The sequence below is a fragment of the Aythya fuligula genome, chromosome 1, assembly GCF_009819795.1.
Source record: "Aythya fuligula isolate bAytFul2 chromosome 1, bAytFul2.pri, whole genome shotgun sequence".
Taxonomy (NCBI): domain Eukaryota; kingdom Metazoa; phylum Chordata; class Aves; order Anseriformes; family Anatidae; genus Aythya; species Aythya fuligula.
The window spans coordinates 63,249,142-63,266,249 of NC_045559.1; the positions used below are offsets into that span (position 1 = coordinate 63,249,142).

Below are 17,108 nucleotides of genomic sequence, written 5' to 3' on the forward strand. Positions count from 1 at the left end.
TCACGTTACTGCTTTGACACTTCACTTGCCACAACCAAGCACTTCAGTGGGGTAGAAGTGCCATAGAAAAGAGGGCAGAAATAATGCAATAACGCTCCTCTGTAAAGAGCTGCAAGCAATTTAAAGTGGGAAGGAATGTGAGCATTGTTTCTTGTAATGCCACATCCTTCTTCCATGTAAAAAGAAGGCATAATTAAGATTAATCAATGTTTTTGTGAGCTATCTATGATTACAGTGATGTGATTTTACCGTGTGTGTTATTACCGATCATTTTGTTCTGATGTGGGATCACATAGATTAGTCAGGTTTTTCTGAAAGAGAATGACTGTTCTTCCCACCTGCGGGGTGCAACTATCTTGTTTTACGTTATCTGGTTTAAGGATCTTGCACTCTGTGTTTGAAGAATACAACGTGCCATGTAGGGCTGAAACGATGCGCCATTATGAGGGAACAGGAGGAAGAATGCATGCAGTGTAATTAGGAGTATAATGTCAGAGGGGCTTTTTGAACATGTGTCTGCCATTTTAGCATCCTTCTCACGGGACATGGCAGCTATTTACTTAACCATGTCCTGTGGGGCTGATGGCTTGCAGCAGGTCAGTGGCAGGAAAGGGTGAAGGAGGAGCTGGAGCGGAAACTTGCACACTGGGAGATTCCCAGTAGTGCTCACCAGTGCGTGCATTTCATCTTCCATGCACTTGCTAAGCTCCCTAATGGAAGTCCAGCACGAACCTGAGCTCTGCTGCTTGAGTCACTGGATTGCTTCCACTGCTTTTCAAAGTACAGAGGCAGAATACTACTTTTTGTGGTATCTTGGGTATTCATGGTTGTACACAAACATGTCTGGTCACACAAAACACCAGGCAGATGGTGAGTTGAATTTGTCATGCATATTCTCGTGGCATCCTTTCTCCTGCTTGGAAGGAATGCTGGCTAATATTTGTTTGCATACACACACATTTATGCTGAAGCTGGAAGGATGGGTAATTGTTAAATTGCCGGGGTTGTGGTGCTAACTGAATGAATGGTGAGAGGATTAAATGTTGCCTTAAGCACAGCTTGTTTTTGATGGCTCATGCAAGGTTGTGTAAACAACTTAAACAGCAGGGCTGAATCACAGTCACGCTCTTGTATCTGTGATAAGCCTGTGCTGTAGGTAATGCTGTGTGTCCTCTGCCTCCCTCACAAAACCATGCATCTTAGATGTGGTACAGAAAATGCTCAAGACGTTTATTTTGCTTCTTGCATGGACCCAACATCTTTGGTCCAGCTGGGCTCTGGTTTTGAGTCCTTCCCTTCAGGCAAGCCCTTCCTTGTGACTAGCTTTTGGGTCTGGCCGTGCCACCCCTCCCACAAGCAGGGTCCAGCCTGGGGTGCGAGCCCTGGGTGCTGCACCCACAGAAGTGCTTCGTAACCTGCTGCAGTCGGAACAGGCTGGGTTATCAAAGTTCTGAACGGTACCAGCTAAATACAGCTCTCTTCTGGCTGCATGGGGATCGGGAGCATTCGCACTGTCCTCGGTGGCGTGGTGATGCTGAGCAGCTGTAACCTCTCCTGGCAGCACAGCTATTTGCAGAGGCAATGTCTCGCCGTACCCCAGGCTCACATCCAGCAGGGAAAGTAGATTTTTCTTTATTGCTAATGGGATTAGAAAGCAAGTCCCAACCCGGGGAATTGCACTGAAATTGCTGTTCAGGACTCTGACAAAAAAGAGTTTGCTGTGCAGCGGTGAGCACACAGGGCTTACACTGAGGTCACTGATAAAAATAGAGCTGTTCTGACCGTCACCAGTGAGAACGAAATAAATCTGCGTTCCTGAATGTTCTGTTCTGCCACACGCTGCTTCTGCTGACACCAAGATGGATCACTGAATCTTCTTAATGCTTCTGCCAAGCTGCATGGTTGCAGATCCTGATCTGTCCCAAATGCGTGATTTATGCCAATCTGGTCTCAAGCAGAAACAGGTAATAAAGGGGGATAGAGCACGCATGGAATACAGTTGAGTCTGTGTGTGAATCCACTCACAGTGAAATAACATATTCTACTTAGTGTTTCGTATTAGGTGTAATTTAAGCCAAGTCAGGGAGAGTGGAGAGGGAGAGAGATGTTCTGTGCTTTGATCTTCCCATCCCAAAAGGCAAGAAATGTCTGAAGAGAGCATCTCAGCACTGTGTAGTTGAGTGAAGTGCACGTCCTGCTTCTCAAGGACTCCTGACCACGTGCCCAGCTGTCTGCACTGCAAGGTCTAGTGCTGGCTGCCATGCTCAGAGCCAAGAAGGGGGATGTTTCACAAAGGGCTTGCCAGTGCCAGGAGCGAGGATCTCTGTGGTGATTCAGCTGGTAGGCATCTCTGCTAAAAGAGGGAGGCTTGTGAGCTTGCTTACAAAGGGCAAGGACTTGTATGTGAGCATATTGTGCCCTTCTGGTTTTGTTTTACAGGGCACTGAGAGTTCGTGCTCCTCACCTGTCCATCAAAGAGCAGGCCTCTGACACATCCATCCATGTGTCACGTTAGGAAACGGGAGGAAGCTTCTTTTATTGGAAAATAAGAATAATAATAAATCTGTTTTTTAAAGGAATTTGCACTAACCTAGGTTTTTCGTGATGCAGACACCTCTGCTTGGATTGCAAAGGTCCGTCTGTGTTTTGAGGCGTGGGGCAGGTTAGCCTAGCAGAGAGCAGTGCTGAGGGCTGATGAGCTATGTCTGGCATCCTCCTCACTTGTTCAGAGCAAACAAGTATTTCTGGACAGCACTAGGTTGTGCTTTGCAAATTTGCTCCTAAGGCCCTAGTCCTATTATGCTTGAAGCTCTATAAACAAGAGAGTGTTTTTCTCAAATAATGCAGGGTCTAAATATAACGCAAAGCACGTGTTTGGGTATAGCAGATGGGGAAAAACACGAGACAGTGAGACCATACTAGTCAACACAGAAAGCATCAGTCACAGCATGACTTTGCTGGATTTTCTTTGGAGTAAATCTTGCCACATTCCCTAACACACAGCGATGCGCAGGGGGCTGTAAAAGATGATGGCAACAAAGATCAGCTCAAACTCAGCCAATGCTACGTGGAGCCTGCCACAAAGGTTTGGAGGGCTGAATTGCCTGTGCACTTAATATGCAAACTGCGTGAAAATTAAGAAATTGCAGCCCTTTCTTTCCCCTGCTGGGAACTGTTAGTCATTTTTCTTGCATTTTATTTAACTAAGTGGGGGGTTTGGGGAAGCGGCTTCAATCTGCCATGGCAGTTCTCTTCCTCTTCTAAGGCTCCTGGTGCTCTCAAACTGGAGCTTCTGGCATTCTCCAAACTGAAATATAGGAAGTTTTTGTTTTGTTTTGTTTTTGGTTTTGTTTTGTTTTTTAAAAAAAGGCAAAACCACAGAAAAAAAGCCCCAATATTACAGTTTTGCTTTCCTACAGACTTTGCGCATGGCATTCAGATTACCACTTACACGAGGACCTCTTACATCCCTGAAAATGTGATTCTGCCTGTCACTGTTTTCTCTAATAATCCTCTTTTTTTTCTCAGATTTCCTATTGCTGCTGCCATTAATGGGTTTGTTAGATCCTTCAGACTAGACTGTGGTTTGGAGAGACTCTTAAGACATGTACTGTCCGCTGCCCTCCCAGACATACCTGTTTGTGTCAGCAGCTTTAGGGAGCTACTGTAGTATAAATGGGTCTCATAAGTGGCTGGTTTGGTTTGGTTTTCTTCCTACATCATAAGCAATGTCTGTAGGGACATCTACCCCGGGCAGCGTGGGGATGTGCAGGTCTACCCCTGCTCACCTTGGCTAAGCAAGTGGGATGCAGAGCAGCTGATGTGCTCTGTAGAGTGCTTGCAACACAACCTGCTGTGCCCAGGAGGGGCTGCCCCTGTCCCCAGGCCAGCCTGGGGTTGACAGAGGTCTCTGTGCCATGCTGGAGGGTGTGGGGCTCTGTAGGGCCATGTTGGAGGCTCTTTCTCTTGGTTTTCAGACAGGTTTTTGTGCTTACGTGTAAGTAATCACATGAACTTCTGTTGCACTTGTCACATGCAGGGGAGCGGATGGGATTTGGCTCTGTTTACCCTGCAGCATCTAATATCAAGAGACAGTTTCCAGTCCAGCTGCTGCCTCACACTGGATGCTGCTATTTGAAGCTTGTAGGATTTTTATGATTCACTTATTTTTATTATTATTTTTTCCCATCCATTTCAGGCATGTTCAGAACATGAGTGAGATAAAGACAGATGTGGGGCGAGCCCGAGCCTGGATAAGGCTTTCTCTGGAGAAGAAGCTTTTGTCTCAGCACCTGAAGCAGCTGCTTTCCAACCAGCCACTTGCCAAGTAAGTTGGCTCTTGTTCTCAAAGCTTCACTTTCACATCTGCCTCATTGGTGTGCCAAAGGGGCTCTGCAGGCTCAGGGCACAGCCAGGTGCCTCGTCTGGGTTCAGTGGCTTCCAGCCAGAAGGGACTGAAGGGCTGGTGGAGGAGCTACTGCCCACCCAGCAGGGCAGGAGTCTGCCCATTCGCCTGGAAAACTAATTTTCAGGAAGGAAACATTAGGTTTTGGGTCAGTGCATTGATCCAAGCCACTTCACAGCCCCACAGTCCTTATATCTTGTGCAAATGAAGCAGCAGTGTTATTTTTTTTTACAGTGGTCCTGTGTTAACATTGACTTCAGCTGAATGCAGGCGCACGTCCTGACTGCAGCTGAGCTGGGCTGGAGGCCAGCCCTCCCAGCCACTTAGCAGCTCCCCCCAGCGCTGCCTCCTTTTGCAAGCACAGGCACTTAGGGATCTGCCTGCGTAGATGTTTCCTGACTGTTCTCTCAAAGAGATATTTAGGAGAAAAAAAAAAAATATGAAGAGAAAACATCCAAGCTATTGCATGGAGTTTTTGGCAGAACTGGCTCTGTGATGAGCTATGCGCATGATTGTGCTGGAAACTAATAAATACCCAAATATGCTAATGAGAAGAAAGAGGAGACAGTAGCCTCTTGGGTGATCAGCCAAAGATATGGTGGCAGACCTGCCTTTCCCTGAAGTTTCATTTACCTCTGTCTGTGTCAGCAGTTTACTGGGAGACTGCTGCCTGCAGGCAGTGCCACAAGCAGCATGCTTTCTCTGAGTGGTGCCAGGTTAATTCCTGGTGTGCCTTTGCACTGCTCTGGGCAACTGGTGATGTACACTGGGTTTGGAGAACTCAGAGTGGCAGCAAAGTTGCTGTTGCTGCTTGGTTAAATAGTCTGATGCCTCCTGTTTAGTTTTCTCTGCTGGATTATGGATCATTGATTAGCCTTCATTAGGCAAGGCTATTCAATGGTGGGAAGATACATCCCATGGAAGATAATGGTGGGAAAGCCTGAGCAGACTTAAATGGGGTTGCTGTGTGTTGGCACAGATCTGCTGTTATGAGTGGCTCTAGTTTACATCTGTGCTTTGCAGCAAAACGAAAACTGATCCTTTAATGAAATGAGCTCAGTAGCCTTGCTATAGCACCATGGAGCTCAGAGAGGTCTCTAAAATACATGTAGCACCAGGAGTAAATGCCCTCGATGGTTTTCTAACAGCTTGTATCAGCTGGGGAATCTCACTTTTCACACATCCCGTGAAGATCACTTAACTTGGTGCTTTTTCGACAAGACAGCAATGTGTTTGTTTCTACTAGGAAACTTTACAAGCGTTATGCTTTCCTGCGCTGTGAGGAAGAACGGGAGCAGTTTCTATACCACCTTCTCTCACTGAATGCTGTGGATTACTTTTGCTTCACAAGCGTCTTCACCACAATCGGTGAGTTGGAGAATCATTTTTTTTCCCTCTGAATAAAAAATTGTTGCTGTCAGGATTTGCGAGAGGGGCTGCTGCTGTTGCCAGTGTCTGAGTAACTGAGTCCTTATCTGGAAACCTTAGTGCTGGATGTTGCTGTGGGAAACCAGCTGGAGAGCAAGGTTGTGGGGGAGTGTTCAGGATAAGAGCACTGCACAAAGGAGAGTAATCAGCAGAGTGCTGCTGCACTTGGTTTTCCTCTCTGAGTTGTATAGTCTCTTTCATCTTCCCTCCCAGGCAAGTCCTCTCCATCCTACTGCTTCTTTCTGGCATTCACTAAATGTACACCCCCAACCTCCTCTCTGCAGACTGTGAAAATGATGGAGGGCTCGGAGGATGAAATACAAAGCACTTTGTGCTCTGCTGTATATTTTATATTTCTTCCTTTCTTTCCTTAAATGCCCAAAGATTCCCCCTCCCTTCCCTTCCTGTAAGAATGAGAGCAGAGATTGGATCAAAACCCCAAAATGAATCTTTCTCTCTAGCACTGAGCAACGCCAAGAAAAGCTGCCCCCCATGGGATGACCTGATTATTTGGATTCACCTTAGCAGCCTTTAGCTTTCATTTAGTGTGAAGTGAACCGAGTTTTACATGCCTTTCTCGTTCACTCGTTCTACTTTTTCTCCTGTTAAAGAAATAAATCCCCACACGAAGGGATTTACTCATCCTTGATTACCTTGCTTCCCCAGGGAATTCAGCCTGGCAGCTGGGGCAAGCGCTAGGAATGCGGGGTGGTGTTTTGCTTTGGGTTTTTGAGCGTGATATCATTGTTTTCCACACTAAAAGTGAAAAGGCTGGCTTGGCTCCTAGAGACAAAAAGGCAGCTTGGGAAACACGGAAAGAGAGCCCTGTAGTGTTAGTGTGGAATAACCGAGCCCTATCGAAATGAGGTCGGTGTCTGAAGTACGTATGGGTGGCACATGGTTAAGAACATTATAGCAGTAATAGGAATAACGATAATAACGCTGGGGGGATGTTCACAGAGATCTGAGACCCCGGCCATGCCGTCAGCACTTGGGGCTCCCCCTAAAAATCCCCTCAGCGCCCCCGGGCCTGGCGCGCTGCTGGCTGAGCGGGCCTGCAGCACCCCCGCGCGGCCCCGCCATGTCCCGCCATGTGGCGCCATGCCGCCAGGCCGCGCTCTGCCTTCGGGCACCTCCCGGCGGAGGCAGGGAGCTTTCAGGAGCCGCTGCCGAGGGCTGCCCTCTCAGATCGGCTACAATAAGGAATTAATGCCGGGGGAAACCGCCCCAGAGGGGCGCTGCGAGGCAGCTTTCCCAGCCTGGTGGCTGCCGTGCCCCTCCTGGCACGCCTTCTGTGGGGAGCAGGGAGGGGGTACCTGCCCCTCGACGTGCTGCTGGCACCTGCAGCAAGGTCATGCCTTCGAGGGAGCACCGTGGTTTACCCCAGAAATTGCATGCTTTGAGGGGAAAAGGAGGTCACGACTAACTTATTTTTTCCTCCCTCCCCGTTCTCAGTGATCCCATATAGGTCAGTGATAATCCCCATCAAAAAACTGAGCAATGCAATAACCACATCAAACCCGTGGATCTGTGTTTCGGGAGAGCTGGGAGACACAGGCGTAATGCAGATTCCTAAAAACCTCCTAGAAATGACATTTGAGGTGAGTGCACACCCATGCCATTTTACCTGCCAATTTGAAACATACTCCCCCAAAAACTTGGTGAGGTTTTATTGTCTTGAGAACACCGTATTTCAGGTTTTCAAGGTAGTTATAAACTCAAAATCGGGAAAACAGTGCTGCCTGTCCACCCTGTGCTCAAAGAAAGTTTCCCTCAAGCACTTACCACTTTTAATCACAGGCTTCACTGCTGTCCCTGTCCCAGCCCAGGGCTCCTCTTCTCACCGTTAATCTATCGCTACATCTCATTCCCTTCCAAATCTCCTTGCCATCAATCCTAATTTTCCTTTTCTGGGCTCGCTTCTGACTCCACACTTCCTTTTTTATTTATTTTTTTATTTATTTTTTACCTTCTTTCAAACTGTCTTCCCACTTAACACCACCCTGGTCCTTTCAGACAGTTTCGGCTCTGGCCAGTCCCAAATTTCCTCTCCTCCCACTCCTTGTCTGACATTGCTGCATTCCTTCCAACCAGCCAGTCTAAGCCCTGTGCTTTTCAACTTCCCAGCCACAGGTGCTACCACCAGCAAACTGTAAAGTTCCCATCCCCACTGGGCACATTTCTGTCTGCTTACTGTGGTTTTCTCTTGGCATTTGACTTACCAGTGCTTCCCTCTGCCTTCCTGCCCATCAATTACAAGTTGGCTTGGTGCCACCCCAAAGCAGCTGGTGGCTGCAGGGAAAGCCCCGTTGGGCTCCTGTAGTTCCAGGCTTTACCATATCCACTAAGGAGTGATTACATAGGAATAACACTAAAATTGAAGTTGCGCCTATTGTGCCTGTGCAGTCTCACCTTAAGCAACAATTGTGCGTTTAAAAATAAAAATAAATAGTCCTTTGCCCAAATATAAGTGAATTTTGTTAGACAAGCTATTTTCCTAATACGGTGCACGCCTCTCATTCAGACATCAGTATTTTGTAGAAAAGCTCTCCAGGCTTCTAACAAGCAAAACAGCGGACATTTCTCAGGACTATAGTAATACAGTTCTGGAATACTCTTCTGACTGAAGTTTTCCTAAAATATCAGCTTGGGTAGCCACCCACTATGGAAAATGTCAGCCCAAGCTGCTTGTTTGGCAGAAGCAATGAAAACCAAGGTCTTGTAAGGGAAGTGCTTAGGTGACATTAATAGATGTTGCTGCCAGCCCCACCTACAATTACATATTGCACTGGAATTCACAGTCCCTTGTTTTCCTTGTTCTGTTTCTTTGTGATCTTAAGCATCTCATGCAAGTGATTTTTGTCTTGCTCAACAATGAGCAAGTTGATTTTCGAAAATAACAGAAGATCTAGGGGCTGCTTCATAGTGTGGAGCAGTTCCACTAAAGCAAAGGTCAGTGTGCTCAAAATGCAATTTTGGGAGGCTGTTTGCTCTGAAGGTCTATTTCTTCTACAAAGGTACATCTTTTTATCACCATAGCTCAGAAATTTCTAATTAACACTTCTCAGAATTATTCAGAGCGAGTTCTCACAACAAAGAACATAGTCTCTTCATAAGCTTTTAATGATTTTTATTTCAAGATATTTCTTTTCTCCCATTTTACTCTGAAACAATAATTATTCTGCTTTTCAAAACATTTCTCATGTTTGGTTGAAAATACTTGCTACATAAGTCAAAGGAAATTGAATAAAAACATATATTTGAGACCACATGTGTTGGGGGGAGGGTTGCCTTTTTTGTTTGTTTGTTTTGTTTTAAATTAATTTAAAACTGTTGTTTGTTTCAGTGCCAGAATTTAGGAAAGCTGACAACTGTTCAGATTGGTCATGACAACTCAGGGCTGCTAGCCAAGTGGCTGGTTGATTGTGTCATGGTCAGAAATGAAATAACAGGACACACATACAAGTAAGCAACAAGTTTTAATTGTCGTCATCTGAAATGTCTACTGATTAATCTAGAAAAAGCAAGGTGTTCATCTCCTCAACTGGGCAAAACTACGATGGAGCAGTGCGGGTAGATTTGGGTACCAGATAGGGTTGGGTAGGTCTCCCCACCCCCGGATCTCTCATTTCAGAAGCTCTAGATTAAGCCAAAAAATCTGATAAATATTAAATGAGGCTTGAATGTAGGATTTTCTTTACATCTCTCTAAAACAGGACGGACAGTATGGATGCTTTTGAAGTGATTCAAATGTTTATGTCTAATAATTAAATCTCTTCATTCAAAGCAGCATGGTAAAATTGTGCACAAGTGAAGTCTTTAAACCCCGTGAGCTGGAATGACAGATTAGGGCAGATCTTTAGGTTTTTTTGCTTTTCTTGTTGTTTTGTTTTGTTTATAAAGCATTTCAATGTCATAAGTCATATAACAAATGTACAGAAACTTCAATTACAATTAAATAAAAGGTTACAATGATTACTTAATCCGTTGAGTACATACCTCCTGTATAGAAAAAATCTCCTAACTCATACTTGTTTTTTGCAAACCATCTGGCTAAGCAAACTTAATTCTTTTCCTGATTGTGGACTTTGAAAATTATAACTCAGAGAGGTGAGCTCCACAGCTCAGGGTTGGGCACAGAGTATGGAGAGAAGTGGGCAGACGTATACAAAAACTGGTAGTATGGACACGTGCACGAAGTTTATCAGGACTGAGGATGGGGTCAAAAGTATAGGAACAGCAGCTGGGGTTTGGATATGAGGAAAAGTCACAGCTTCAGTTGGGTGGAAACTCTGCATGAGGATGTAATTGTTGATCATCATAATATTTTTAAAGACTGGGTATCAGGTGTGGGTGCAATTGAAAAATAACCCCGCAGAAATCTACATGTGGCCAGTTAAATAAGCGTATAGCGCTTTCTGTTGTCCTGTGCTTTCATGCTAGCTTTGCATGTTTTCCTTCTCCCTAAGGATGAAGGTGAATGTAGTTTTCTGCTTTGGTCTTTTGAGTTGCGGTGCAGTGGAGGCTGCCTGCTGAACTCTACATTGGGAAGAGTTTTTGGCTGCTACTTCCTGTCTGTTGGCAGTGTGTATGGGTGCTGACTGTAGCTTTGAGATGAAGCCAGCTGTGTGACTGACCTGTGCTTGTGCTGGGTGCCTGGCAGGTTTCCCTGCGGGCGATGGCTGGGAAAGGGCGTTGACGACGGCAGCTTGGAGCGAATACTTATTGGAGAGCTGGTGTCCTCCACGTCCGACGAAGAGCTGGGAAAGCAGTGCCGTACCCCGCCCCAGCAGAAGTCTCCTACCACAGCTCGGCGGCTGAGCATCACTTCTCTCACAGGAAAGAACACCAGTAAGTCCTTTCCTTCATCCCCGGGGCTCTAGAGAAGGGGGCAGAGGCAGAAATAAAGCTTCTGTGAACAGGAGAGCTCCTTCTGAAGCAAGGCTTGGTGCAGAGGAACAGCCCCAAGCTTATGAGTTTTATCTGCCCCTGTTCCTGTGTCTGCAGCTCGCTCTGTGATGGTGAATGTTGCCTCTTTCAATGTCCCCATTTGCCAGTTGAGAGAGGATAACTTCTGTCCTTGGAGCATGGAGATACAGGATGGGGGAGGAGACAGCAGCAGAATTTACAGGAGCTGATGCTGCTCAGCTTCCTGGCCCTGTCTGCAGTCAGGGAGTAGACAGGCTTCTCAGGAGGGCAGTTCAGAGCTTGATGTGGGTGCTGAGACCTGCTTTCTGGAGGAGTCTGTCTCCAGAGGGAGCCACGGGGACATCAGATTCATGTCCCTCACATTAGCTGTTGTGAGTAAAGGCACCTGGCTACAACAGGGCACAGGGCTGTAAAGGCCGTGTGAGGCATTCTCCTCTCCTGCATACAGGTGAGCACAGAGTGGATCACATTCATAAATCTGTCTAACTCCGGTAAAATTAGAGGACATGACTGCTGAAATGTCAAGCAAGGAAACATTAGCCTCCAATAGAAAGGCAGCAATTTAAAATTGTCATGGGACCCCTGCAGCTCTTCACATATATGAGCCCGTATTAGCTGGAGGAGTGGCCACCAGAGCTACTTCCAGAGCATTTCCTTGGGTCTGAGAACACTAGGGCCCAAAAATCCATTTATGTGTTGAGCTACAGAAGACTCTGGTTTAGACCTGCCAAAGACTGGAGGTCATCAAGTGTTAAAATAATTCTGAGTTACTCTATGCTTCCAAAATAGCAATCGTAGGACAAGTTCATGGCTATATATATACATATACATATATATATGTATATGTGTATACATATATATATGTATATGTATATATATATATGTATGAAAAATTAGAAAGGACTAATAGAAGAATAATACAAATGTCTGGAAAATAATACAAAAAGTCTGGAAAATATCTGCTTACAATGAGCTTTTAAAAGTTCAATCTGTTTTAATCAGAAAATGAGTGAGGGACTAGATCACTTTCTTGTAGGTACCTGCATAGTAAGATGAAAAGGTAGCAGGTGGAAGCATGGCATGCTTCAGCAGCAGAAGTGTACAGCTAAACAGATTCAGAGCAGGAACAGGGCATACATTTTTAACACTGAAATGACTTTCGGAAGCATCTGTTTCCTCACAGTGTTACAATGACTAGACGTGGGCCTAGAACAGATACTTGTGGCTCAAAAATACCTTGTGGGTGCAAGTAAGGAATTCATGGGTGCAGGGTTTTCTGGCCTGAGTTGCACAGAAGCGAGTCAAACGACTTGTCTACAATCCTTCATTGTCTCTTCACCAGAGGGTTGCTGTACTCTGTGATGGGCAAGATGTGATTAACTCAAATAAAATATTTATCAAGCCAGCTCCTTGGGTTGTGCATTTTTAAGTAGGGCAATTTATTTGACTATTCCAGGATTGCTCGTCAGTTGCTTATAATTAAGGCTCACGTTTACTCAAGAGAAATGACTCCCTGAACTCTTCCCTGTTAAAGATACCGAATAATTCCTGTAGTTCAAGCTCTGTCATTGTGAGGATTTGATGAATGTTTTAAAGTTGGTATCTTCAGCTAGTGTGCTTTCTGCCATTTCACAGAGCCTAATGCAGGGCAGATCCAAGAGGGAATTGGAGAAGCCGTGAACAATATCGTGAAACATTTTCACAAGCCAGAGAAAGAGGTACTTCCTACTTACCTGCCTGGTGTCTGCAATGCATGTCAATATGTTTATAAACAGAAATGGAGTAGTGGAGACTGTTAACCTTTAGATTTGAAGCCTGGTGGCATATGAACAAGACAAGGTGTTCTTACAGACTCCCTGTTTCCCACAGAGAGGGAGCCTTACCATTCTGTTGTGTGGGGAGAACGGTCTGGTCGCGGCACTGGAGCAGGTCTTCCACCATGGGTTCAAATCCGCTCGCATTTTTCATAAGAACGTCTTCATCTGGGATTTCATAGGTAAGCTGGTGTGTGAATTGGAGGCCAAAGGAGAAGAAAGATGAGGGTGAAATGGCTACTTATGCACAGGCCTCGGATTCTTTTCAGCTAGTGTGTCATTTTTTTCCTCCCTTGCACCTGCTGCAGGTTGCTTAAAGTGAATGAGAAACAGGATGGAAGATGAGAAATATGGAACTCCACATAGAGTAGAATCTGTGCAGAATTTAAGAGCATTTCAAATTCTAGTCATGTATTTATAGATGAAGGTTCAAACAACTGTTTTCCTGCCCGGAAAGATGTAGAGTGGCAGCTGATGCTGGGAGGAAAGTAAGTAAAGGGCAGGTAGTGAAAGGGTTAGGTTTCCAGTTGTTTGAGGACTATCCTAAGCACTGCACTGGTTGGTCTTCTGGTGATGTATATTTGTAGGCAGTTGTTGCAGTAATTTAAGGCTTACTTCTTCCCTTAAAACATGTTCACAAATTGAGATTCTTAGCCTTAAGTCTAAGTACTTACTCAGAAAATGTGAAAAATGAAAGCTGATGGTATCACTACAATGAAGCCATTGACAGACACTCCAGGGGGCTCCTTGATTTAGCTGTGTGCATTGTATATCAGCCTGTCTGCTGACCAGGCCCTGCAGCAGAGGGGGAGATCATCACCTACCTATTGTCTCCAGAGTGAGGAATCTACATACAAACTGTGCGATATCTCCTGCCAGGTTGTTTAAGGACTCCCTTTTGTAATTCTGAGTTACGCTGAAGCACTTCTGCTCACAAGGTTCCGACTGACTTTTCTCCCCACTACAGAGAAAGCTGTTGCCTATTTTGAAACCAGTGACCAGATTGGAGACAACGAGGAGGCCCTTTTGCTTCAGAGATCTTCATGCAAAACCTTCTGCCATTATGTGAATGCCATCAATACAGCTCCAAGGAACATTGGAAAGGATGGCAAATTCCAAATTCTGGTTTGCCTGGGGACAAGGTACCTACCTGCTCCTCATTACATGCCTTCTCTTGTGCTAGACATTTCACGCTGTTACTACCACCCTTATTTTTCCATTTTAAGACATCTCATACCTTCTATATCCAGCACCTCTGTTAGGCGGCCTTAATAGTAGACAAAAAATTGCAGCAAAGAAGCACTAATAATACATGGCTAGTGTCTAAACCTCTAAGAATGTTTTTAGCTTTTTTAATAGCTGTTAGCTTGACAGTCATATGTATGAAATCTGTCTTGAAGCTGTATCTTTGATGAAGTGCAGGCTTTGGGAACGCAGAGTTTCTTTACAAGAATTGGCACATTTCTAAATCCTCATTGAATCACTTTGCCTATGAAAAGGGGGTGTCTATTATAATTTTAGCAAAGCTGTTCTAGATGAATCTTTCTTTCCACACAGGCTGCCTCCTGTCTTGCACTTGTGGAGAGGAGAGGGACTCGGTTTATTTTAGGGGGGAGTTGGAAATAAATACCTGGATACACTGAAAACCAACTGGAAAAGCATCTGCTGTTGTGTTGTTGTGTTTTTTTTTCTGAGTTTTATTTTTCCTTTTCCTGATCTGAAAATGTTACTGAATTCTTTCAAAGCCAATTGTCCAGTTTTCCACGTATCTTTCTATTTGCATTCCTACAGTACAGACAGGTACTTACATTTTACTAATAAAGTGGACAGTTATTACACGGGAAGCTTTTACGAGGATTATTGTTACACGGGAAGCTTTTATGTGCCAACAACATGCATCACCCCAAAAAGAGACCGCATATTCTGGGTTCTGTTCTTGGATAAGAATTTCAGCTTGAGATCTGTTGTACTTAGTGCTACACTAACTCCTTTCACCCCTTTGCAGGGACCACTTGCTGCCTCAGTGGATCCCCTTACTGGCAGAGTGCCCGCCCATCACGAGGATGTACGAGGAGAACGCTCTCCTACGGGACCGCATGACTGTCAACTCCCTTATCCGAGTCCTACAGACATTGCAAGATTTCAACATCGTCCTAGAAGGATCTCTCATTAAAGGAGTGGATGTTTAGCATGGCTTTGCTGAGAACTTCATTATTCCTTTCCCGAGCAAGCAAACCACAATTGGAGACCTGTCAGGACTTGAACGCGACGGCAGCGCACCACTGCGAGGCAGAGCTGCCGGGAGAAGCGGGAGTGGGAAGCCCGGTTTGTGCCCCACTGGGACTGTCTTCTAAAGCTGCAGAGAGCTCAGATGCAGTATTGTAGTTTATTTGAAACAGAAATTTAGTATAAAATAGAGTATTTTCATGTGTCTAGATGTGTGTAAATATGCTATCTTCTTTAAGAAATTATATTACTCTAAGAAAATTTTCTTAGACTGAATGTTCTTGTTCTGACTGTGAGTAGCTGAAACCCAGGGGAAGGGCTGGGGGAGGGAAGGACCGAGGTGGGAAGGGACGCCGCTACTTGCTTGCAAGGAAGAAGCCAATCAACGTGTAAATACAGCGCAAACTCAGCAGGGCTTTTTTCAGGTATCGCAAACGAATACAGCAAATATCCTTATGTAGCCATTGTGATCGTCTCACTCTTGGAAATGTTGTACGTGTACGCTGTTTACCCTCCTGTACGTGGTCTCCCTTTGTTTTTTGTTTGTTCAGAGCCCCAGCCCTTTCCATGCACAGAAGTTGTCGTCTTTTTTTTTTTTACTTTTTTTTTTTTCCATAAAGTCTTTTGTGTCACTTCTGTTGACCTCCAGAAGGGGAGACAGGAGCTGAAATGCTTAAACACTGGAGAGGTGGGCTGCTGAGCCCCGGAGCCTGGGACCTGTTTGAGTGCTGCTGCTGTGGCCGGAGATGGGGAGCGATGGCTTGCTTGGTTTGCTCACTGTGTCCCTCACCTGTCTATAGTAGTTTGGTGATTCCCCTCACCCCCTGCCTGTTTGTGTTGTGGATTGCTTATTACTTCCCTCCTGCCCCCCATCGTTTTGAGGAATTTGGCTTGTACCAAATTCTTGCTGTACTTGAGAAGAATCATTGCTGTAGAGCCACAAACACCGACGTTGCTGTGCTACTGAACTATCTCAGCTGGTCTCGAATTGCTGTCAGGTCACTAGTCTTCCTTTATCCCGCAGAATGAGCATTCCGAGAAGTACAGGATCTCTGAGTTTTACTTTTCTTTTTAACTATCCAGGTACAAAAAAGGGAATGAAGCAAAAGGAGAAAAAAGCTGGTATTTTGAGGATCCTCCTACATTCTTTCCAGTTAAGGCGTTAGTAATACCGTCTGCGTGTATAGCTATGGGTCTTGAGGAACTGGGAGCAACTGAAATCCTCTGTGCTCAAAATTTAACAAGATTACATTAAAATAGTCGTGTGGCTACCACGCAGCTAATACAGAGGGCATTTTCCTTTCTCGTAGATGGGAGTTGTAAGTGTCTGAGGGCATAGTAAACTTCATCTGTTTTCAGTTCTTGCAGGCTACTTTAAATACAGGTGTCTGCTCTAACATGTTCGTTCCCTTTGATCTCGGCCATTTCGTCAGTGGATTTCTGTGGCTGTCTCACAGCGAGAGCCCTCAGCTGTGGCTTGGGAAGGGCCCCGCCTGGCACTGCGAGTGCACGGCACCCCGTGTGTCAGGAGAGGCTGCGGAACGACGGGCTGTGGCGTGCCAGGTCTCGGCATGGTGTGCACGTGGTGGAGGAGTGAGGGTGGAGAGAGGGAAAAGGAAAAGGAAAGAGAATGAAAATCAGGTTTGCTGTCTCGCTTGACCCCTGTCAAACTTCTCTACTTTCCTGTGGTCCTTCTGCTGTCCAGTTCTTGGAGCAGCGCTCATTTTGGTGTTGAAGTTTCACATCATATTCCTGGCCAGAAGAAAACTCTCCGTGTGACTCCATTTCAGTGGAAGGGAGAGTGTTATGTTATAGAAGGGTGAGGGTAGCTTTTTGTTTGTTTGTTTTGTGGGTATTTTATTTTATTTTATTTTATTTTATTTTATTTTATTTTATTTTATTTTATTTTATTTTATTTTATTTTATTTTATTTTATTTTATTTTATTTTATCTTTAAGACGTTAAAGGAGTCAGGGAGTTGTTGATTTTAATGGGAGTTTCAGCTTTTAATAACTGTTCCTCCCTCCTGTGCTTGTACTTCCTTAAACTGACTAAACTCATCCCAAATACTGTAGGCAGCGTTGCTGTGACACTTCTGTGGGTGGTGAGTAACTAACATTAGGGCTGTGAATGGTGTCATGAGTTAGTACCCAGAGCCCACGGCTGTGTGACGTCTCTCTTACGTTTCCAGAATGGTGAAATTTGGGGTGTTGAGGTTTTCTGAGTGGCCAGACGAGCCTGCTTGAAGTCTGCAGAAGATGCATGATAACCCTTAAGCAGCAATTGAAAATGTTTCCCTGCTACTT

General features: G+C 45.2%; 1 protein-coding gene across 1 annotated transcript in view; it reads left to right on the plus strand.

The window, feature by feature from the left end:
- Positions 1-16,678, plus strand: part of DENND5B (DENN domain containing 5B) — a 107,901-nt gene extending 91,223 nt beyond the window's left edge. Inside the window, exons 13-21 of the mRNA XM_032195148.1 lie at positions 4,199-4,327; positions 5,652-5,773; positions 7,289-7,434; positions 9,180-9,298; positions 10,497-10,684; positions 12,398-12,480; positions 12,632-12,758; positions 13,544-13,718; positions 14,582-16,678. Of these exons, the coding sequence (XP_032051039.1) occupies positions 4,199-4,327; positions 5,652-5,773; positions 7,289-7,434; positions 9,180-9,298; positions 10,497-10,684; positions 12,398-12,480; positions 12,632-12,758; positions 13,544-13,718; positions 14,582-14,765 (1,273 nt within the window). The 3' untranslated portion in view covers positions 14,766-16,678. The remainder of the gene's footprint in view (positions 1-4,198; positions 4,328-5,651; positions 5,774-7,288; positions 7,435-9,179; positions 9,299-10,496; positions 10,685-12,397; positions 12,481-12,631; positions 12,759-13,543; positions 13,719-14,581) is intronic.
- Positions 16,679-17,108: the final 430 nt, after the last annotated feature.